General features: G+C 64.1%; 2 protein-coding genes across 4 annotated transcripts; one reads left to right on the top strand and one right to left on the bottom strand.

Annotated features, from left to right (window-relative positions):
• Window positions 1-2: 2 nt before the first annotated feature.
• On the bottom strand, window positions 3-6,123 carry ABHD4 (abhydrolase domain containing 4, N-acyl phospholipase B). Its single transcript, XM_054045510.1, has 7 exons — window positions 6,019-6,123; window positions 4,740-4,828; window positions 3,799-4,174; window positions 2,096-2,250; window positions 1,761-1,872; window positions 1,201-1,387; window positions 3-938 (listed from the first exon to the last, which is right to left on the bottom strand). Exons 1-7 carry the CDS (start codon window positions 6,039-6,041, stop codon window positions 849-851), a joined length of 1,032 nt encoding a protein of 343 aa, XP_053901485.1. The 5' UTR covers window positions 6,042-6,123; the 3' UTR covers window positions 3-848.
• A 2,149-nt stretch (window positions 6,124-8,272) lies between these two features.
• On the top strand, window positions 8,273-21,703 carry DAD1 (defender against cell death 1). 3 transcript variants are annotated; one of them, XM_054046324.1, is made up of 3 exons: window positions 8,273-8,638; window positions 20,647-20,793; window positions 21,570-21,703. In XM_054046324.1, exons 1-2 carry the CDS (start codon window positions 8,407-8,409, stop codon window positions 20,775-20,777), a joined length of 363 nt encoding a protein of 120 aa, XP_053902299.1. In that variant the 5' UTR covers window positions 8,273-8,406; the 3' UTR covers window positions 20,778-20,793; window positions 21,570-21,703. The 3 variants fall into 3 exon arrangements, 1 of the variants encoding a protein (XP_053902299.1); XR_008446826.1 differs by lacking the exon at window positions 8,273-8,638 and adding an exon at window positions 15,185-15,277; XR_008446827.1 differs by lacking the exon at window positions 8,273-8,638 and adding an exon at window positions 20,198-20,406.
• Window positions 21,704-22,129: the final 426 nt, after the last annotated feature.

Below are 22,129 nucleotides of genomic sequence, written 5' to 3'. Positions count from 1 at the left end.
AGTTTTGCAGTGTGGTTTTGTTTATTAAGATAGAAACTTGGTACAAAGGGGCGGTTCCCGTACAAAGCCCCGCGGTGTGGCCCACGGGAGAACATGGCACCGTTAGATGGACGCGCCCAGTCCCAGCGTGGGACGATCCCTTGGGCTTCGGTATCGTGTCCTCTCCCCGCCCAACCCAAGCCCAGGGCAGAGCTGGGACAGGGGCAGGGGCAGCCGGCGGTGCTGTTCAGTCCCGCACAGGCTGCGGGGCTGACGGGGACACAACAGGGGCAAAGGACCCCTGGCAGCTTGCCAGCCATGTGCATTCAAAACTGTGCGTCGCGCACACACGACCACAGGGCCTCGTGCCCCAGAGGTGGCTGCAGCAGCCTAAGGCACATCAGGAGGGTCACAGAGCAGAGGGAGATTCAGATGGCTGGGGGGGGAGGGGCTCCATTTGCCCCTCTTCCACAGAGAGCCGGTCCCCCGCCCTGGGGCCGGGTCACATCTAGCACCCGTGGAGGGGAAAGGCCCCCGGGTCCCAGGCCCCTGCCCCCCCACTTCTCCCCGACATCTCAAGGACCAGTCCTCCCCCGCCACAGGGGACAGGGATAGCCCAGGAGAGCGAGAAGCAAAGGGAAAGGGGGGAATGAATCAGCCAGGAGACGGAGGAATAAAACCCTCAATCAGCACAATCTTGATGCGTCCCCCCTTCCCCCCAACTTGCAGCCCCGAGACTTCAGTGGCAGCGAAGGAGCCTAGGTGGCTGGGGAGCGGGGGGCTCTGGGGAGGCACAGGGGGATGTAGCCTGTGGCCCAGCCCCGCTGGGGAGGGGGTCTGTATCCCCACGTTGGGGTGGGGTCGGCCCATCAGTCCACAGAGTCGCAGATCTCCTGCACGGCCGCGTTGAAGGCGGCAGGCTGGTCAGCGTAGACGTGATGCGAGGCGCCAGCGATGGCCTGGGGAGGGAGAGAAACGGGGGGTCAGGAGACAGGTTTATGCCCCTCCCTCCCCTGCAGCATGCCCCAAGATGCAAGGCTCCCTTCCCCCCTTCCCACTCCCCCCCCCCATCCCCCTTAAGGTACGTCTACACTGCAGCCCCCAGCCCCTCTGGGTCCGGTCCCCATGACCTGCCCCACTCCAATTGCCCTAGGGCTCCCCACCCTTCTAGACCTGGCCCCCAAGTCCCTGCCCCCCACCCCCGGGGGCGCCCAGCCGTACCAGGTGCCGGACGTAGCTGCCAGGTCGCAGGTCCCGCACGCGGCGCCCGGTGCTGGTGTCGATCCAGGACTCGGCGCCGTAGATCAGGGTGATGGGCAGTTCCCGCGGGAGCAGGTGGATCCGCTCCAGCATGGGCCGGCGCGCCCAGCCCAGCGCCTGCGTCATCGCTTTGAACGCCGTCTCGCCACTGGGGGCAGGGGGAGGGGTGAGTGCTCCCTGGTCGCCTGGGTCCCTCACCAGTCCGCGGCTCCCTGCCAATTCCCCACCCCCGAACACCTGGGTCCCTCGCCCGCTCCATGTCTCCCTCCCAATACCCCACTCACAACCCCCCAGACACCCGGGTCCCTCGCCCTGTCTGCGTCTCCCTCACAAACCACCCCTCACCCTCTGTGTCCCCATTTCCCCTCCCTAGGCGTGGTGTCCCGGACACCTGGGTCCCATTCCCCCTGGCGCTGGGGCCTGTGGGTGAGTTCCCCGCACTGGCATCCTGGATGCCTGGGTCCCATCCCCTCCCTGAGGCCCGGGAGCCCGATGGTGACCCTGGGCCCCCCGCCCCTCACCTGGGTGCCTGGGCGTTGCAGTGGTAGATGTACTCCGAGATGGTGTCGTCCTCAAAGAACTCGGCAAATTTCTGCTTGAAGTCAGGACGGAAGCGCTGGACGAGGCCAGGGCCTGGACAGAGGGATGTGAAGACAGACAGACATCCCGTTACGTGGGTGCGGGAGGAGGTGTGGAGGGGGCCCTGCCCCCCCCCAGTCCCGCCTCCTGCCCCCCCCCAGTCCCGCCTCCTGCCCCTAGTTACCCCCAAAATAACTCACATCCCCCAGCCACATTCCTCCCCCTCCACAGCCCTTCTACCCTGCCCCCCAGACTGTCCTGCCCCCTGGTTACTCACCCCAGGGCCCAGCGACCCTCAGCACAGCCAGGGGGTTGGAGCGCCCCAGGACAGCCGCCATGGCCTTCACCCAGGTGGGGGGGGGTCGGATCTGGCTGGGGTCGGTGGGGCGCACGGGGAAGCCCCAGGGGTCCACCAGGATGAGGTGCTTCACCCTGCGCCAGACCAGGGGGGCAGCAGCAGAAAGGGTGAGAGACGGACGCACAGACACCCCCACAAGGCAACACACACACCCCTCCCCCGAGATTCCCTCATCCCACAGACAGAGACACCCCCCGACTTAACCCCCACCCCCCAGACACCACCCTGCCCCCACCTCTGTCCTCTGAGCCCTGCGGGACCCTGGCAGGGATGGAGAGGGGTGGACGGGAGAGCAAAGGGCTAAACGGGGACCAGGCAGTAGGGGTAGGGGAGAGACGGGGGGGGGTAGCGAGGAGGGACGGGGCAAGCAGCGGGGCAGGGCAAGGATGGGGCAGGGGTCTCTCACCTCTCGGGGTACGTCAGGCTGGGGGAGGGGCAGGTAGCAGGGGCCAGGCTGTGGGGGCAGGGGGGGTCTCTCACCTCTTGGGGTACATCAGGCTGTAGGATTGGAGGGGGCAGGGGGGGTTGGGGGAGGGGAGGTAGAAGGGGCTGGGCTGGGGGGGGCGTCTCTCACCTCTCAGGGTATGTCAGACTGTAGGATCGGGGTTGGGGGGCAGGGCGGGCTGGGGGAGGGGCCGGTAGCGGGGCCAGGCTGGGGGGGGCCTCACCTCTTGGGGTATGTCAGGCTGCGGGACGGGATGCGGGGGCAGGATGTGCTGGGGGAGGGGCAGGTAGCGGGGGGGGGGGGGGGGGGGTCTTACCTCTCAGGGTATGCCAGGCTGTAGGATGGGGGGGGGGGGCAGGACGGGCTGGGGGAGGGGCAGGAAGCGGGGGTCTTTCACCTCTCTGGGTATGTCAGGCTGTAGGATCGGGGGGCTGGGCTGGGGGAGCCGGGGGTCTCACCTCTCGGGGTACGCCAGGCTGTAGGATTGGGGGGGCGGGCTGGGGGACAGGCAGGTAGCAGGGGCCTGGCTGTGGGGGCATGGGGGGGTCCTCTCATCTCTCAGGGTATGTCAGACTGTAGGATCGGGGTTGGGGGCAGGGCGGGCTGGAGGAGGGGCAGGTAGCGGGGCCAGGCTGGGGGGGCCTCACCTCTTGGGGTACGTCAGGCTGCAGGACGGGGTGCGGGGGCAGGACGGGCTGGGTAGCAGGGGCCGGGGGAGTCTTACATCTCGGGGTATACCAGGCTGTAGGATCGGGCTGGGGGAGGGGCAGGACGGGCTGGAGGAGGGGCAGGAAGCGAGGGTCTGTCACCTCTCTGGGTATGTGAGGCTGTAGGGGGGGCGGGCGGGCTGGGGGAGGGGCTGGTAGCAGGGACCGGGGCAGGGCTCAACTCTTGGGGTACATCAGGCTGTAGGATCGGGGGGCAGGCTGGTGGAGAGGCAGGTAGCAGGGGCTGGGGGGGGTCTCACCTCTCGGGGTACGCCAGGCTGTAGGATCGGGGCGGGGGGGCAGGAAGCGAGGGTCTCTCACCTCTCGGGGTACGTCAGGCTGTAGGATCGGGGGGCAGGCTGGGGGAGGGGGCTGGGCTGGGTGAGCCGGGGGGAGTGTCTCACCTCTCGGGGTACGCCAGGCTGTAGGATCGAGGGGCAGGCTGGGGGAGCCGGGGGGGGGTGTCTCACCTCTCAGGGTACGCCAGGCTGTAGGAGGCCGCCAGGAAGCCCCCCAGGCTGTGCCCCAGCAGGATCATGGCACCGATGCCCATCTGCCGGCGCCAGTCCTCGATGGAGCGCACGAACTCGGCCTCGGCGCCCTGGGCGTCGTGGGGGAAGGGGGGCCGGGAGCTGCGCCCGAAACCCAGCAGGTCGAAGGCATGAAGGGGCCGCCGGGCCCCGAGCCGGTCCAGGTTGAGCACCCACAGTCCCACGCCGCCCCCGAAGCCGTGCACCAGCACCAGGGGGGTGCGCCCCTTGCCCTGCTCCGGGCACAGCGAGATGGTCCAGACGTGCGCCCGGCCCGGCAGGGTCACGTACTGCCCCACGAACCGGCTCTGCAGGCCTGCGTGGGGAGGGGAGGTCAGGGGGACCCTTAGCCAGCGGCCCATGGGGGGGCGTGTCCCCTGCCCAGCCCCCAGCCTGGTCACCAGGCCCTGACTCAGCCCCTCACCTGCGAGCCCCCCCATAGGCAGTGTGTCCCCCTGCCCGGACCCTGGCCCAGCTGCCAGCCCCTGAGCCAGCCCCCCACGTGCCTCCACTTAGCCCCTGGGTCCCCCAGTGCCCCCCATGAGGGATATACACCCTAGATTCCTACCTAAGCCCCTGGATCAGCTAGCGCACCCATAGGGAGTACTTAACTTTTTGGGTCTCCCAGCCCCCCCATAGTGGGTCCTGGGCCCCCTTCTCTGATATAGTTGGGGGGGCTGGGTGGAGTGTAACCATGGGGGGGCTCCAACCCAGCCCCCTTAAGGGGACATACCCCATGGCCTCCTTACTCAGCAGCTGCTGTTTGCCCCCAGCCACCCCCCATAGGAAATACACCCCAAGCCCTACGCAGCCCCCTGACCATGGACACCCCCCATGGATCCCAGGAGCGAGGTTCCCCCCCCCCCGGTTTCAGCACTCACACTGCAGGATCCGGGCCTCCACGTTCTTCAGGTGGGACATGGAGGTGGGGCGCCAGGCAGGGAGCCAGCCACGGAGCCAGCCCTGGGGCCTGAGCCGGGGGGCGGACAGACGGTCAGCAGGATGGACAGACACAACCGAGGAGCAATGGGGGGGGGGCGGGGGGTGAAACACATTAGTGATCCATTAGGGTCTGGCTCCAAATGAGGGCATCAACTGACCCCCCACATAGAGGGACCCAAGTATCTCCCCCTCCCCCAGGCTGGGGGGGTCCCTCACCGTCCTGGGGGTCAGAGGCCCTCACCACCCACTTTGCCTCTCTGTCACTGGGGTCCCAGCTGCCCCCCACAGGGTCCCAGAGCTCCTCTCACAGGGTCCCACTGCCCCCCCACACTACCCAGGGGCCTTTCAGGGGTCACCGCCCCGTGGCAAGGAGCTCTGGGGCAGGGATATTGCTGAATCACTCCGCAGGAGAGCAGGTGCTGGCTGGTGTCTCCCGGCAAGGGGGGGGGAACCACACACCCAGGGGACACAGGGATACCAGGATCCAGCTGTTTGCCCACCCCTCCAACAACCTGACAGAATGTGTGGACCCCCTCCCCCCCAGCTCCCCTTCCTGCCCCAGATAACCACCTCCCACTGCCCCCCTCTGGACCCACCCCCCAACAGCCCCCTCCCCTTCACTCCATATAACCCCTCACCCTTCATGCTCAGCCCCCCCCCCAAGAGCCCCTACCCCAATAACTCCTCCTCCCTCCCCATCCCCCCTCCCTGTCTCCCCAAATAATTCCCTTTATCCTGCCCCCAAGCAACCTCCTCCATCAAGGATCCCTCTCCTCTCTCCCCACTCCCCAAACAATCCCCTGCACCCCAGTAACCCCTCCATTCTTTCCCCCAAATCCCTCACTTACTCTCCCCACACCCCAATAACCCCCTCCCTCTGACCCCAAGAGCCCTCCACCCTTTCCCTCCTCTGCCCAGTCCCGCAATAGCCCCCCTCTTCCTGCCCCCCATCACTTCATCTCCTGCCTTTGCCAGACACCTCTCCCCCTAACAACCCCTCCTCCCCGGCCATGCAGCTTCTAACGCCCCCGCCCCCCATTTCCAGCTCCCCCACCTCTGTGCATGCCACGGGGACCCCCCACGCATGGAACGGGGGACACCCCCACAAGCACCCAGCTGCAAAGTCCTAGGGGCGCTTAGGGACCTTGGGAACAGGGCCCCCCAAGGGACCCAGCTATCCCGCCCCCATAAGCGAGGGGGGGGGGAGCGCAGACTCACTGTTCCTCCAGATCCTCCGCCATGCCCGGCCCCCAGCTGAGCTCATCACAACAGCAGCTGATCCGGGTGTGCGGAAGGGCGGATGGGCACGCAGGGGGCGGGGCTAGCAGGGCGGGGGCGGGGCTTGGGGTTTATGAATGGGAGAGGGCGGCCCCATGCCGGGGTTGTATAACCGGGGGAGGGTGTTGCCAAACCCCTGGGAGGGGGAGGAGCTGGGTTGCAAAGGTGGGGTTAGGACACGGGGGCGGCAACAGAGGGTCCTGTGGCACCTTTGAGACCAACAGAAGTATTGGGAGCATAAGCTTTCCTGGGTAAGAACCGGGTCTCATGGGCCACGGACACCGGTTAATCTTAGGGTGTAGCCAGCAGTAATGGGGGACTCGGCTCTATGGGGTGTGCCTGGATCCAGTAGTGGGGTGCTAGGACTGTAAAGCTGTGCTACACGTGGTCTCTACTGGGGAGAGGGGTATAGGGAGGGGGGCAATGGAAAAAGGAAGGGGTTATAATGGGGGCTCAGATGGGGATGGTTTGGGGGGGCACGTGGGTTATAATGGGGGCTCAGATGGGGATGGTTTGGGGGGGCACGTGGGTTATAATGGGGGGCTCAGAGGGGGATGGTTTAGGGGGGCACGTGGGTTATAATGGGGGGGCTCAGAGGGGGATGGTTTAGGGGGGCACGTGGGTTATAATGGGGGGGCTCAGAGGGGGATGGTTTGGGGGGGCACGTGGGTTATAATGGGGGGGCTCAGATGGGGATGGTTTGGGGGGGCACGTGAGTTATAATGGGGGGCTCAGATGGGGATGGTTTGGGGGGGGCACGTGGGTTATAATGGGGGGTCAGATGGGGTGGTTTAGGGGGGCACGTGGGTTATAGTGGGGGCTCAGATGGGGGATGGTTTGGGGGGGCACGTGGGTTATAATGGGGGGTCAGATGGGGATGGTTTAGGGGGGCACGTGGGTTATAATGGGGGGTCAGATGGGGGATGGTTTGGGGGGCACGTGGGTTCTAAGGGGGGGCTCAGATGGGGGTGGTTTAGGGGGGCACGTGGGTTATAGTGGGGGGCTCAGATGGGGGATGGTTTGGGGGCACGTGGGTTCTAAGGGGGGGCTCAGATGGGGGTGGTTTAGGGGGGCACGTGGGTTATAGTGGGGGGCTCAGATGGGGGATGGTTTGGGGGGCACGTGGGTTCTAAGGGGGGGCTCAGATGGGGGTGGTTTAGGGGGGCACGTGGGTTATAGTGGGGGGCTCAGATGGGGGATGGTTTGGGGGGCACGTGGGTTCTAAGGGGGGCTCAGATGGGGGTGGTTTAGGGGGGCACGTGGGTTATAGTGGGGGGCTCAGATGGGGGATGGTTTGGGGGGCACGTGGGTTCTAAGGGGGGGCTCAGATGGGGGTGGTTTAGGGGGGCACGTGGGTTATAGTGGGGGGCTCAGATGGGGGATGGTTTGGGGGGCACGTGGGTTCTAAGGGGGGGCTCAGATGGGGGTGGTTTAGGGGGGCACGTGGGTTATAGTGGGGGGCTCAGATGGGGGATGGTTTGGGGGGCACGTGGGTTCTAAGGGGGGGCTCAGATGGGGGTGGTTTAGGGGGGCACGTGGGTTATAGTGGGGGGCTCAGATGGGGGATGGTTTGGGGGGCACGTGGGTTCTAAGGGGGGGCTCAGATGGGGGTGGTTTAGGGGGGCACGTGGGTTATAGTGGGGGGCTCAGATGGGGGATGGTTTGGGGGGCACGTGGGTTCTAAGGGGGGGCTCAGATGGGGGTGGTTTAGGGGGGCACGTGGGTTATAATGGGGGCTCAGATGGGGGATGGTTTGGGGGGTACCTGGGTTCTAAGGGGGCAGAGCAGAGGGCTGTGAGGGAGAATAGTATATGTGGCGGACACACACGGGGGTATAATATGGGGGGGTCCTCAGGCGCCCCTATAGGTAGGAAATGTTCCCGGAACCATTATTACGGGGTCTCGGTCCCTGTTCCCCCTCCCCCTCCCTCACCCCCCATTCCCCCCGCAACCGCTAGCGCTGCATTCTGATTGGACCATGGAGAAACACGGTTTCAGAAAGGGAGTGTCTACGCATGCGCACTTGAGGGGCTTTTCTATCGCTAGGACGGCAGTGCGCAAGCGCGTAACATTTGCATCCTGCCGGGGAGTCCACAGTGCGCATGCCTCGTAAACCTCATAGTCGGCCCCCAAGGTCGGTCACACTAACACGCATGCGCATTGAGTACAAAGCCGACGTGTAAGTGCCGAATACGCTCGAGCAGCTCTACTGCAGGACTCAATCACTGCGCCTGCGCAGTCCGCCATTTGCTTGCCCCGGAAGTACTCGCTGCGGCGCTGCAGGCGGCTTCCGGCCAGCTCAGCTCAGCTCGGCTCGGCGGCGGGAGCATGTCGGGCGCGGCGGGGTCCGGGGGCGGCTCGGTGGGCTCCGTGGTGCGGCGCTTCCTGGCCGAGTACAGCAGCGGCACCGCCAGCCGCCTCAAGGTGCTGGACGCGTATCTGCTCTACGTGCTGCTGAGCGGCGCGCTGCAGTTCGGCTACTGCCTGGGCGTGGGCACCTTCCCCTTCAACTCCTTCCTGAGCGGCTTCACCTCGGCCGTGGGCAGCTTCATCCTGGGCGGTGAGTGACGGGCCGGATCCCTCCCCTAGCAACCGCCCCCCCGGGCAACGCCCTCCCCTAGCAACCGCCCCCCCGGGCAACGCCCTCCCCTAGCAACCGTCCCCCCCGGGCAACGCCCTCCCCTAGCAACCGTCCCCCCCGGGCAACGCCCTCCCCTAGCAACCGTCCCCCCCGGGCAACGCCCTCCCCTAGCAACCGTCCCCGGGCAACGCCCTCCCCTAGCAACCGCCCCCCCGGGCAACGCCCTCCCCTAGCAACCGCCCCCCCGGGCAACGCCCTCCCCTAGCAACCGTCCCCCCCGGGCAACGCCCTCCCCTAGCAACCGTCCCCCCCGGGCAACGCCCTCCCCTAGCAACCGTCCCCCCCGGGCAACGCCCTCCCCTAGCAACCGTCCCCCCCGGGCAACGCCCTCCCCTAGCAACCGTCCCCCCGGGCAACGCCCTCCCCTAGCAACCGTCCCCCCCGGGCAACGCCCTCCCCTAGCAACCGTCCCCCCCGGGCAACGCCCTCCCCTAGCAACCGTCCCCCCCGGGCAACGCCCTCCTCTAGCAACCGTCCCCGGGCAACGCCATCCCATAGTAACCCCCCCCCCCCGGGCACCTTCCCCTTCAACTCCTTCCTGAGCGGCTTCATCGCGGCCGTGGGCAGCTTCATCCTGGGCGGTGAGTGACGGGCCGGATCCCTCCCCTAGCAACCGTCCCCCCGGGCAACGCCCTCCCCTAGCAACCGTCCCCCCCGGGCAACGCCCTCCCCTAGCAACCGTCCCCCCCGGGCAACGCCCTCCCCTAGCAACCGTCCCCCCCGGGCAACGCCCTCCCCTAGCAACCGTCCCCCCCGGGCAACGCCCTCCCCTAGCAACCGTCCCCCCCGGGCAACGCCCTCCCCTAGCAACCGTCCCCCCGGGCAACGCCCTCCCCTAGCAACCGTCCCCCCGGGCAACGCCCTCCCCTAGCAACCGTCCCCGGGCAACGCCATCCCATAGTAACCCCCCCCCGGGCACCTTCCCCTTCAACTCCTTCCTGAGCGGCTTCATCTCGGCCGTGGGCAGCTTCATCCTGGGCGGTGAGTGACGGGCCGGATCCCTCCCCTAGCAACCGCCCCCCCGGGCAACGCCCTCCCCTAGCAACCGTCCCCCCCGGGCAACGCCCTCCCCTAGCAACCGTCCCCCCCGGGCAACGCCCTCCCCTAGCAACCGTCCCCCCCGGGCAACGCCCTCCCCTAGCAACCGTCCCCCCCGGGCAACGCCCTCCCCTAGCAACCGCCCCCCCGGGCAACGCCCTCCCCTAGCAACCGCCCCCCCGGGCAACGCCCTCCCCTAGCAACCGCCCCCCCGGGCAACGCCCTCCCCTAGCAACCGCCCCCCCGGGCAACGCCCTCCCCTAGCAACCGCCCCCCCGGGCAACGCCCTCCCCTAGCAACCGTCCCCCCCGGGCAACGCCCTCCCCTAGCAACCGTCCCCCCCGGGCAACGCCCTCCCCTAGCAACCGTCCCCCCCGGGCAACGCCCTCCCCTAGCAACCGTCCCCCCGGGCAACGCCCTCCCCTAGCAACCGTCCCCCCCGGGCAACGCCCTCCCCTAGCAACCGTCCCCCCCGGGCAACGCCCTCCCCTAGCAACCGTCCCCCCCGGGCAACGCCCTCCTCTAGCAACCGTCCCCGGGCAACGCCATCCCATAGTAACCCCCCCCCCCCGGGCACCTTCCCCTTCAACTCCTTCCTGAGCGGCTTCATCGCGGCCGTGGGCAGCTTCATCCTGGGCGGTGAGTGACGGGCCGGATCCCTCCCCTAGCAACCGTCCCCCCGGGCAACGCCCTCCCCTAGCAACCGTCCCCCCCGGGCAACGCCCTCCCCTAGCAACCGTCCCCCCCGGGCAACGCCCTCCCCTAGCAACCGTCCCCCCCGGGCAACGCCCTCCCCTAGCAACCGTCCCCCCCGGGCAACGCCCTCCCCTAGCAACCGTCCCCCCCGGGCAACGCCCTCCCCTAGCAACCGTCCCCCCGGGCAACGCCCTCCCCTAGCAACCGTCCCCCCGGGCAACGCCCTCCCCTAGCAACCGTCCCCGGGCAACGCCATCCCATAGTAACCCCCCCCCGGGCACCTTCCCCTTCAACTCCTTCCTGAGCGGCTTCATCTCGGCCGTGGGCAGCTTCATCCTGGGCGGTGAGTGACGGGCCGGATCCCTCCCCTAGCAACCGTCCCCGGGCAACGCCCTCCCCTAGCAACCGTCCCCCCCGGGCAACGCCATCCCATAGTAACCCCCCCCCGGGCACCTTCCCCTTCAACTCCTTCCTGAGCGGCTTCATCGCGGCCGTGGGCAGCTTCATCCTGGGCGGTGAGTGACGGGCCGGATCCCTCCCCTAGCAACCGTCCCCCCGGGCAACGCCCTCCCCTAGCAACCGTCCCCGGGCAACGCCATCCCATAGTAACCCCCCCCCGGGCACCTTCCCCTTCAACTCCTTCCTGAGCGGCTTCACCTCGGCCGTGGGCAGCTTCATCCTGGGCGGTGAGTGACGGGCCGGATCCCTCCCCTAGCAACCGCCCCCCCGGGCAACGCCCTCCCCTAGCAACCGCCCCCCCGGGCAACGCCCTCCCCTAGCAACCGTCCCCCCCGGGCAACGCCCTCCCCTAGCAACCGTCCCCCCCGGGCAACGCCCTCCCCTAGCAACCGTCCCCCCCGGGCAACGCCCTCCCCTAGCAACCGTCCCCCCCGGGCAACGCCCTCCCCTAGCAACCGTCCCCCCCGGGCAACGCCCTCCCCTAGCAACCGTCCCCCCGGGCACCTTCCCCTTCAACTCCTTCCTGAGCGGCTTCATCTCGGCCGTGGGCAGCTTCATCCTGGGCGGTGAGTGACGGGCCGGATCCCTCCCCTAGCAACCGTCCCCCCCGGGCAACGCCCTCCCCTAGCAACCGTCCCCCCCGGGCAACGCCCTCCCCTAGCAACCGTCCCCCCGGGCAACGCCCTCCCCTAGCAACCGTCCCCGGGCAACGCCATCCCATAGTAACCCCCCCCCGGGCACCTTCCCCTTCAACTCCTTCCTGAGCGGCTTCATCTCGGCCGTGGGCAGCTTCATCCTGGGCGGTGAGTGACGGGCCGGATCCCTCCCCTAGCAACCGTCCCCCCGGGCAACGCCCTCCCCTAGCAACCGTCCCCCCGGGCAACGCCCTCCCCTAGCAACCACCACCCCCGCCCCCCGGCACCTTCCCCTTCAACTCCTTCCTGAGCGGCTTCATCGCGGCCGTGGGCAGCTTCATCCTGGGCGGTGAGTGACGGGCCGGATCCCTCCCCTAGCAACCGTCCCCCCGGGCAACGCCCTCCCCTAGCAACCACCACCCCCGCCCCCCGGCACCTTCCCCTTCAACTCCTTCCTGAGCGGCTTCATCGCGGCCGTGGGCAGCTTCATCCTGGGCGGTGAGTGACGGGCCGGATCCCTCCCCTAGCAACCGTCCCCCCGGGCAACGCCCTCCCCTAGCAACCGTCCCCCCGGGCAACGCCCTCCCCTAGCAACCGTCCCCCCGGGCAACGCCCTCCCCTAGCAACCGTCCCCCCGGGCAACGCCCTCCCCTAGCAACCGTCCCCCCGGGCAACGCCCTCCCCTAGCAACCGTCCCCCCCGGGCAACGCCCTCCCCTAGCAACCGTCCCCCCGGGCAACGCCCTCCCCTAGCAACCGTCCCCGGGCAACGCCATCCCATAGTAACCCCCCCCCGGGCACCTTCCCCTTCAACTCCTTCCTGAGCGGCTTCATCTCGGCCGTGGGCAGCTTCATCCTGGGCGGTGAGTGACGGGCCGGATCCCTCCCCTAGCAACCGTCCCCCCCGGGCAACGCCCTCCCCTAGCAACCGTCCCCCCCGGGCAACGCCCTCCCCTAGCAACCGTCCCCCCCGGGCAACGCCCTCCCCTAGCAACCGTCCCCCCCGGGCAACGCCCTCCCCTAGCAACCGTCCCCCCCGGGCAACGCCCTCCCCTAGCAACCGTCCCCCCCGGGCAACGCCCTCCCCTAGCAACCGTCCCCCCCGGGCAACGCCCTCCCCTAGCAACCGTCCCCCCCGGGCAACGCCCTCCCCTAGCAACCGTCCCCCCGGGCACCTTCCCCTTCAACTCCTTCCTGAGCGGCTTCATCTCGGCCGTGGGCAGCTTCATCCTGGGCGGTGAGTGACGGGCCGGATCCCTCCCCTAGCAACCGTCCCCCCCGGGCAACGCCCTCCCCTAGCAACCGTCCCCCCCGGGCAACGCCCTCCCCTAGCAACCGTCCCCCCCGGGCAACGCCCTCCCCTAGCAACCGTCCCCCCCGGGCAACGCCCTCCCCTAGCAACCGTCCCCCCCGGGCAACGCCCTCCCCTAGCAACCGTCCCCCCCGGGCAACGCCCTCCCCTAGCAACCGTCCCCCCCGGGCAACGCCCTCCCCTAGCAACCGTCCCCCCCGGGCAACGCCCTCCCCTAGCAACCGTCCCCCCCGGGCAACGCCCTCCCCTAGCAACCGTCCCCCCGGGCAACGCCCTCCCCTAGCAACCGTCCCCCCGGGCAACGCCCTCCTCTAGCAACCGTCCCCCCGGGCAACGCCCTCCCCTAGCAACCCCCCCCCGGGCACCTTCCCCTTCAACTCCTTCCTGAGCGGCTTCATCTCGGCCGTGGGCAGCTTCATCCTGGGCGGTGAGTGACGGGCCGGATCCCTCCCCTAGCAACCGTCCCCCCGGGCAACGCCCTCCCCTAGCAACCGTCCCCCCGGGCAACGCCCTCCCCTAGCAACCGCCCCCCCGGGCAACGCCCTCCCCTAGCAACCGCCCCCCCGGCAACGCCCTCCCCTAGCAACCCCCCCCCGTGCACCTTCCCCTTCAACTCCTTCCTGAGCGGCTTCATCGCGGCCGTGGGCAGCTTCATCCTGGGCGGTGAGTGACGGGCCGGATCCCTCCCCTAGCAACCGTCCCCCAGCAACGCCCTCCCCTAGCAACCGCCCCCCCGGCAACGCCCTCCCCTAGCAACCGTCCCCGGGCAACGCCCTCCCCTAGCAACCGTCCCCCCCGGGCAACGCCCTCCCCTAGCAACCATCCCCCCAGGCACCTTCCCCTTCAACTCCTTCCTGAGCGGCTTCATCTCGGCCGTGGGCAGCTTCATCCTGGGCGGTGAGTGACGGGCCGGATCCCTCCCCTAGCAACCGTCCCCCCGGGCAACGCCCTCCCCTAGCAACCGTCCCCCCGGGCAACGCCCTCCCCTAGCAACCGTCCCCCCGGGCAACGCCCTCCCCTAGCAACCGTCCCCCCGGGCAACGCCCTCCCCTAGCAACCGTCCCCGGGCAACGCCATCCCATAGTAACCCCCCCCCGGGCACCTTCCCCTTCAACTCCTTCCTGAGCGGCTTCATCTCGGCCGTGGGCAGCTTCATCCTGGGCGGTGAGTGACGGGCAACGCCCTCCCCTAGCAACCGTCCCCCCGGGCAACGCCCTCCCCTAGCAACCGTCCCCCCGGGCAACGCCCTCCCCTAGCAACCGTCCCCCTGGGCAACGCCCTCCCCTAGCAACCCCCCCCCGGGCACCTTCCCCTTCAACTCCTTCCTGAGCGGCTTCATCTCGGCCGTGGGCAGCTTCATCCTGGGCGGTGAGTGACGGGCCGGATCCCTCCCCTAGCAACCGTCCCCCGGGCAACGCCCTCCCCTAGCAACCGTCCCCGGGCAACGCCATCCCATAGTAACCCCCCCCCGGGCACCTTCCCCTTCAACTCCTTCCTGAGCGGCTTCATCTCGGCCGTGGGCAGCTTCATCCTGGGCGGTGAGTGACGGGCCGGATCCCTCCCCTAGCAACCGTCCCCCCGGGCAACGCCCTCCCCTAGCAACCGTCCCCCCGGGCAACGCCCTCCCCTAGCAACCGTCCCCCTGGGCAACGCCCTCCCCTAGCAACCCCCCCCCCGGGCACCTTCCCCTTCAACTCCTTCCTGAGCGGCTTCATCTCGGCCGTGGGCAGCTTCATCCTGGGCGGTGAGTGACGGGCCGGATCCCTCCCCTAGCAACCGTCCCCCCGGGCAACGCCCTCCCCTAGCAACCGTCCCCCCGGGCAACGCCCTCCCCTAGCAACCGTCCCCCCGGGCAACGCCCTCCCCTAGCAACCGTCCCCCTGGGCAACGCCCTCCCCTAGCAACCCCCCCCCGGGCACCTTCCCCTTCAACTCCTTCCTGAGCGGCTTCATCTCGGCCGTGGGCAGCTTCATCCTGGGCGGTGAGTGACGGGCCGGATCCCTCCCCTAGCAACCGTCCCCCCGGGCAACGCCCTCCCCTAGCAACCGTCCCCCCGGGCAACGCCCTCCCCTAGCAACCGTCCCCCCGGGCAACGCCCTCCCCTAGCAACCGTCCCCCCGGGCAACGCCCTCCCCTAGCAACCGTCCCCCCCCGGCACCTTCCCCTTCAACTCCTTCCTGAGCGGCTTCATCTCGGCCGTGGGCAGCTTCATCCTGGGCGGTGAGTGACGGGCCGGATCCCTCCCTAGCAACCGTCCACGGGCAACGCCCTCCCCTAGCAACCATCCCCCAGCAACGCCCTCCCCTAGCAACCGCCCCCCCGGCAACGCCATCCCATAGTAACCTCCCCCCGGGCACCTTCCCCTTCAACTCCTTCCTGAGCGGCTTCATCTCGGCCGTGGGCAGCTTCATCCTGGGCGGTGAGTGACGGGCCGGATCCCCCATCCCTGGCAACCCCATCCCATAGTAACCACTGGTTCCCAAGGCAACGCCATCCCCTAGTAACCTCCCTGCGCCACTTCCCTGGGCAATGCTCTCCTGTAGCGTAACCCTGCCCCCCAGCAACCCTCTCCCATAGTAGCCTCTCCCTGCCATGCATGGCAATGCCCTCCTGTAGTATTCTTCTCTCTTCCACACACCCCCCAACGCCATACCATAATAACCTCCCCACGGCAATCCCATGTCATAGTAACTCATCCCTGTCATGGCAACCCCATCCCATAGTAACCTTCTCCCATAGTCACCCCACACCTCCCCACTTCCCAGGGCAATGCCTCCTGTAGTAACTCCCCTCGTCCAGTGACCCCATCCTGTAGTAACCCCCCCCCTGCCCTGGCAACACCATCCCATAGTAACCTCCCTGCTTCCCCCCCGGCAACCTCATGTGGTACTAACCCCTCCCTGCCATAGCAATCCCATCCTATAGTAACCTCTTGTAGTAAACACCTGCGCCCTTCCCCTAGCAATGCTCTCTGGTAGTGTAATCCCGCCCCCCCGCAATGCCCTCCCCTAGTAAACCAACCCCCTCCCCCATTCTATAGTAACCTCTCCCTGCCATGTCAACGCCCTCCCATAGCAAACCTTCCCCCGCTCCCCACAGCAACGCCCTCCTATAGTAAACCGCCACCCCCCACATGTCAATGGCATCTTCTGATGGTGGCTGTATCTATGGGAGCCCTAGCCCAGGGTAACCTCACCATATTTTCCCTGGCAGCACCATCCCATAACCCCCTCTGATATTCCGGGAGTTCGCCCAGGCCAGTAGGGGGTTGTCACCACCTGCCCTGTGACCCTGGGTGCTTCTGTGCCGCTTCGGCTCAGGGCCTCGACACCAGCAGCCTGTGCACAACGCAATGGCCTCCCCTGCCTTCCTCCAGCCTAGTGACTGCTCCCAGGGTGGCACTAGCAGCCCTTCCAGTCCCCCAAACTGTCTCCCCTGCAGCGTCCGCTCCCTCTCACGGGACCCTCCAAACAGACAGAGCCCACGCCAGCCTGGGAGTTTAGCTGAAGACCTGCACTTCAGTTCATCAGAGGTCACTAAGATGGTTTTGTAGTCAAACAAAAACAAGTGTAAAAAGCAACAGAGGGTCCTGTGGCACCTTTGAGACTAACAGAAGTATTGAGAGCATAAGCTTTCGTGGGTAAGAGCCTCACTTCTTCAGATGCAAGTAATGGAAATCTCTAGAGGCAGGTATATATCAGTGTGGAGATAACGAGGTTAGTTCAATCAGGGAGGGTGAGGTGCTCTGCTAGCAGTTGAGGTGTGAACACCAAGGGAGGAGAAACTGTTTCTGTAGTTGGATAGCCATTCACAGTCTTTGTTTAATCCTGATCTGATGGTGTCAAATTTGCAAATGAACTGGAGCTCAGCAGTTTCTCTTTGGAGTCTGGTCCTGAAGTTTTTTTGCTGTAAGATGGCAACCTTTACATCTGCTATTGTGTGGCCAGGGAGGTTGAAGTGTTCTCCTACAGGTTTTTGTATATTGCCGTTCCTGATGTCTGACTTGTGTCCATTTATCCTCTTGCGTAGTGACTGTCCAGTTTGGCCAATGTACATAGCAGAGGGGCATTGCTGGCATATGATGGCATATATAACATTAGTGGACGTGCAGGTGAATGAGCCGGTGATGTTGTAGCTGATCTGGTTAGGTCCAGTGATGGTGTTCCTGGTGTAGATATGTGGGCAGAGTTGGCATCGAGGTTTGTTGCATGGGTTGGTTCCTGAGTTAGTTGTTATGGTGCGGTGCGTGGTTGCTGGTGAGAATATGCTTAAGGTTGGCAGGTTGTCTGTGGGCGAGGACTGGCCTGCCTCCCAAGGTCTGTGAAAGTGAGGGATCATTGTCCAGGATGGGTTGTAGATCACTGATGATGCGTTGGAGAGGTTTAAGCTGAGGACTGTAGGTGATGGCCAGAGGAGTTCTGTTGGTTTCTCTTCTGGGCCTGTCTTGTAGCAGGAGGCTTCTGGGTACACGTCTGGCTCTGTTGATTTGTTTCTTTATTTCCTTGTGTGGGTATCGTAGTTTTGAGAATGCTTGGTGTAGATCTTGTAGGTGTTGGTCTCTGTCTGAGGGGTTGGAGCAGATGCGATTGTACCTCAGTGCTTGGCTGTAGACGATGGATCGTGTGGTGTGACCGGGGTGGAAGCTGGAGGCATGAAGGTAGGCGTAGCGGTCGGTTGGTTTTCGGTATAGGGTGGTGTTAATGTGGCCATCGCTTATTTGTACGGTGGTGTCCAGAAAGTGGACCTCCCGTGTAGATTGGTCCAGGCTGAGGTTGATGGTGGGGTGGAAGCTGTTGAAATCATGGTGGAATTCTTCCAGGGCCTCCTTCCCATGGGTCCAGATGATGAAGATGTCATCAATATAGCGTAGGTAGAGAAGGGGCATGAGTGGACGGGAGCTGAGGAAGCGTTGTTCCAGGTCAGCCATAAAAATGTTGGCATATTGTGGGGCCATGCGGGTGCCCATAGCGGTGCCACTGGTCTGGAGGTATATATTGTCACCAAATTTGAAATAATTGTGCGTGAGGATAAAGTCACAGAGCTCAGCAATAAGTTGTGCTGTGTCATCATCAGGGATACTGTTCCTGACAGCTTGTATTCCATCTGTATGTGGGATGTTTGTGTAGAGAGCCTCTACATCCATGGTGGCTAGGATGGTGTTTTCTCGGAGGTCACCAATGCATTGTAGTTCCTCAGGAAATCTGTGGTGTCACGGAGATAGCTGGGAGTGCTGGTGGCGTAGGGTCTGAGTAGGGAGTCCACATATCCAGACAGTCCTTCAGTGAGAGTGCCAATGCCCGAGATGATGGGGCGTCCAGGATTTCCAGGTTTGTGGATCTTAGGTAGTAGATAGAATAACGCCGGTCGGGGCTCTAAGGGTATGTTGATTTGTTCCTGTGTTAGTGTAGGGAGTGTCCTGAGTAGATGGTGTAGTTTCTTAGTGTATTCCTCAGTGGGATCTGAGGAAAGTGGCCTGTAGAATTGGGTATTGGAGAGTTGTCTGGCAGCCTCCTTCTGGTAGTCAGACCTGTTCATGATGACAACAGCACCTCCTTTATCAGCCTCTTTGATGATAATGTCAGGTTGGTTTCTGAGGCTGTGGATGGCATTGCGTTCTGCACGACTTAGGTTATGAGGCAAGCGATGTTGTTTTTCCACAATTTCTGCCTGTGCACGTCGGCGGAAGCATTCTATGTATAGGTCCAGACTGTCATTTCGACCCTCAGGAGGAGTCCATGTGGAGTTCTTCTTCCTGTGTTGTTGGTGGGAGGGTATCTGTGTATCAGTGCGCTGTTCAGTGTTATCATGAAAGTATTCTTTGAGTCGGAGGCGGCGAAAGTAGGCTTCCAGATCACCACAGAACTGTATCATGTTCGTGGGGGTGCTGGGGCAAAAGGAGAGTCCGAGATAGGACAGACTCTTCTGCTGGGTTGAGTGTGTAGCTGGATAAATTGACGATATTGCTGGGTGAGTTAGGGGTACCCTAACTCTAGAGATTTCCATTACTTGCATCTGAAGAAGTGAGGCTCTTACCCACGAAAGCTTATGCTCCCAATACTTCTGTTAGTCTTTAAAGGTGCCACAGGACCCTCTGTTGCTTTTTACAGATTCAGACTAACACGGCTACCCCTCTGATAAAAAACAAGTGTATTGACCAAGGACATGGGTGATTGCAAGTGAAAGAGGCAGGGAAGGTTACAAATAAAACAAACAAAACTCACTTTGTGATGACTGAAACTTAATTCTAGCAGGGGACAAACTTTGTCTGAAAGACAAGGTAGATGAAGTAATATTTTTCAGTGGAGAAACTTCTGTTAGTAACAGAGACAAGCTTTGGCACTTGCACGGAGCTTTTTCCCAGACCTGAAGAAGAGTTCTCCATAAGCTCAGAAGTTTGTCTCTCTTGCTAATAAAAGTTGGTCCAATAAAAGAGATTCCGTCACCCACCTAGTCTCTTTAATATTCCGGGACCAACACGGCTACAGCAACGCTGCATACAATCTTTGCATGCTTTTACCTAGGGAAGCTGTGCACGTTTACCTGTCTGGCCGGCTTGATTCCTGGCAGAAGACAATGAAAGCACGTTCACATCTATGGGAAACAAAGCTAACCCGCAGTAGCCCTGTGAGCACGGGGCGGGGGCTCAGACTCCAGCCCCGTGGCTCTCAAAACACAGTGAACTTTGGGATAACGTAAGGGGGCGGGGGGGGCAGAGACGTTTGCATCATCTTTCATCTGAGGAGACCCAGAAACCAAGCGCCTCAGGCTCTTTGGCTCTTGGCTGAAGAGTGGCCGGCCGTGCTGTGGTGAGAAACCTACTTGGAGCAAAAGACTCCAGTTTAAGTTAGACTTTGGTCCTAGAAGCAGACTTTTACCTTGGTTTGTTTGTGACTATTCCTTCTACTTGGTACCACTTAAATCTGTTCCTTCGTTAAGGAACTTGTTTTACTTTTACTGTAGATGGGCTCAGAACTGTGTATTGAAGTGGAGGGTGTGTTAATCCCCACTCAGCTAACAGCCTGCTTGGCCCTGCCTCTTTAGAGGAGCCGCGTACTTATTAAAGTCGGGGGGGCTGAGCGCTGCAGAAAAACATGCTTGGGGAGAGCTTGGGGCTGGAGGTCCCCCTGCAAACAGTAGCTGGGCGGTGGAAGCCACCGTTAGAGCGTCAGGCTGGTGGTAGGTGCCAGGGCTGTGAGGCACAGTGCTTAAGGCACCCACAGTTGCAAGGTAGGTGTTGGCCAAACCCCCCGCTGGCCTGGTTGAACCCCAAAGCGTCACACCCCTTATGGCAACCGTGTCTCATTGTAATGATTCCCCCTGCACTGTCTGGGCACCTTCCTGAGCAGGTTCATCTCCTTGCGCAGCTTTGTTCTGCGTGGTGGGTACCAATGGCAACCTGTCCCCCAGCAGCTACATTAGTCAGCTTCCCCGAGTAACCCCCATGGCATCCCTACTCCATAGTAACCAGCACCCCCCACACACTGCCCGGGCATCTTACTCCAGCTCCTGCCTACGCCCTCAGTTCTGCGGGCAGCTTCATCCTGGGCGGTGAGTAACCTCATAGCACCGACAGGCAACCCCTTCCCCGAGTGAGCAGCGCTCCTGCCCAGCCTGGGGGCCTTCCTCAGAGCTCTGGGCAGCTTCCTCCTGGGGGCTGAGCCTGCCCCCCACTGCCTGGACGGGGGCCCTTCCTGGGGGGAGGGGGGGCCCAGCAGCTCCAGCCTGATGCCTCCTCTGCCCCCAGACACGGCCCCCTGGTGCAATCTGCTCTCTCCTCCCATCCCCTAGTTTGCCTGAGGATCCAGATCAATCCACAGAACAAAGGCGACTTCCAGGGCATTTCGCCAGAACGGGCCTTCGCCGACTTCCTCTTCGCCAGCACCATCCTGCACCTCGTTGTCATCAACTTCGTGGGCTGAGCCGGGGGACCATTAGGTACAGCTCAGGGGAGGGGGCCAGTCTGTTTGCCGTGGCGGCTTAAACTCTGTGGGCTGGAAGAGAGCTGGCACTAGAACCCACAGTTCTTGATACCCGGCCCCTCTGCTGCGCCCCACTCCCCTCCCCAAGCCAGGATAGGACCCAGGAGTCCTGACTCCAAGACCCCCACTGCTCATCTTGCTGCCTGAGGCAGACGTGCCCTTTGAACTCTGTCAGTAGCAACCAGGATTTCCTCTTTGCTGCTGTGAGGCAGAGGGACCAGGGAGCCGGGGTTCTGGCCCAGGCTGAGAGAGGAGTGGGCGCTAGTGGGTTAATCCTGGTGTAGTGCCCCTGGAGGAGGCCGAGTGTCGGGGCTCAGCTGGAGGCCAAGGAGTGGATGGAGTTTGGGGGATTACAGGCCTGGAGATCTGTATGATCTACATCAGAGGTTCTCAAACTGTGGGCTGGGACCCCGTTTTACCAGGCTGGGCAGGGAGGGTGCCCCTAGCCTCTTTGCTGGGAATGGGTGATGGGGGTGGGTCACTCGGTGATTCCCTCTGGGGCACCTGGCACAGGACACGGGGCTAGCTGGACCTTTGGGGCACTGGAGAAGGTTGGACCAGGGCTCTGAGGAGATGAGGATCATGGAACCTGGCTGCGAGCTCAGGATCATGGTGTTCCTCGGGGTCGGGTCATGGGAGAGCTGGGGGGGGGGTGTCTGTGTAATTTGGGGGACCCCCATCTTTCCCTGCAGTGACCCCAGATATCCTTGTGCCCCCTCTGTCTCCCTGCAGGTCCTGACGACCTCTCATGCTCAGCTGCTGTCATGCCCAGGAGACAGGTGTGCCAACCCCCTATGGACACGGGTCCTGCAAACTGATGAGGCCTTTTCGTTATCCCCTCCCCCAATAAACCTCTTTGTTCTGGGGTTCTGTATCTAGTGCTTCTGTGATGGAGGGGGGCTCTCCTCTCCCTAGCTCAGACACCCCCAAGGCCAGGGAGACTCACCCAGCCCCACCCCCCTCTCCCCAGAGTCACTTCTCTGCATGACCCAGTTTCGGGGGGGAGCAGGAAGTGGGTTGCCATGGAGACCCAGAGCCCATGCCCACCCCCCACTTCCCATCTCTTATCACATGGAAACCATCGCTCTGTGCCCCAGGGCCCCCAGCCTCCAAACCAGCTGGGGGGGGGGGGGGAGAGAGCTGTGGAAAGTTTGGGTGGAGACAGTGCTGGGGGAGGGGGTCATTTCTATTTTTTGGCTCTTCCAGGCAAATGCTCCCGCACCTGTGTGTGTGCTTTCTCCCGTGCCGCTGGGTCTCGGAGCAGCGGCAGGGGGAGAGGATCTGTGCCCCTA

This window comes from Malaclemys terrapin, chromosome 12, assembly GCF_027887155.1.
Source record: "Malaclemys terrapin pileata isolate rMalTer1 chromosome 12, rMalTer1.hap1, whole genome shotgun sequence".
NCBI lineage: Eukaryota > Metazoa > Chordata > Testudines > Emydidae > Malaclemys > Malaclemys terrapin.
This window is presented reverse-complemented; position numbering and strand designations above follow the sequence as displayed.

What these genes read in the sequence shown, in the direction of transcription:
- ABHD4 (XM_054045510.1), bottom strand. Translation starts at nt 6,041, where the DNA reads ATGGCGGAGGATCTGGAGGAACA. An exon ending in GCGGAGGATCTGGAGGAACA is followed by an intron (nt 4,829 to 6,018) that starts GTGAGTCTGCGC and finishes CCCCCGGCTCAG; the next exon opens with GCCCCAGGGCTGGCTCCGTG. An exon ending in GCAGCTACGTCCGGCACCTG is followed by an intron (nt 939 to 1,200) that starts GTACGGCTGGGC and finishes CTCCCTCCCCAG; the next exon opens with GCCATCGCTGGCGCCTCGCA.
- DAD1 (XM_054046324.1), top strand. Translation starts at nt 8,407, where the DNA reads ATGTCGGGCGCGGCGGGGTCCGGGGGCGGCTCGGTGGGCTCCGTGGTG. An exon ending in GGGCAGCTTCATCCTGGGCG is followed by an intron (nt 8,639 to 20,646) that starts GTGAGTGACGGG and finishes CCCATCCCCTAG; the next exon opens with TTTGCCTGAGGATCCAGATC.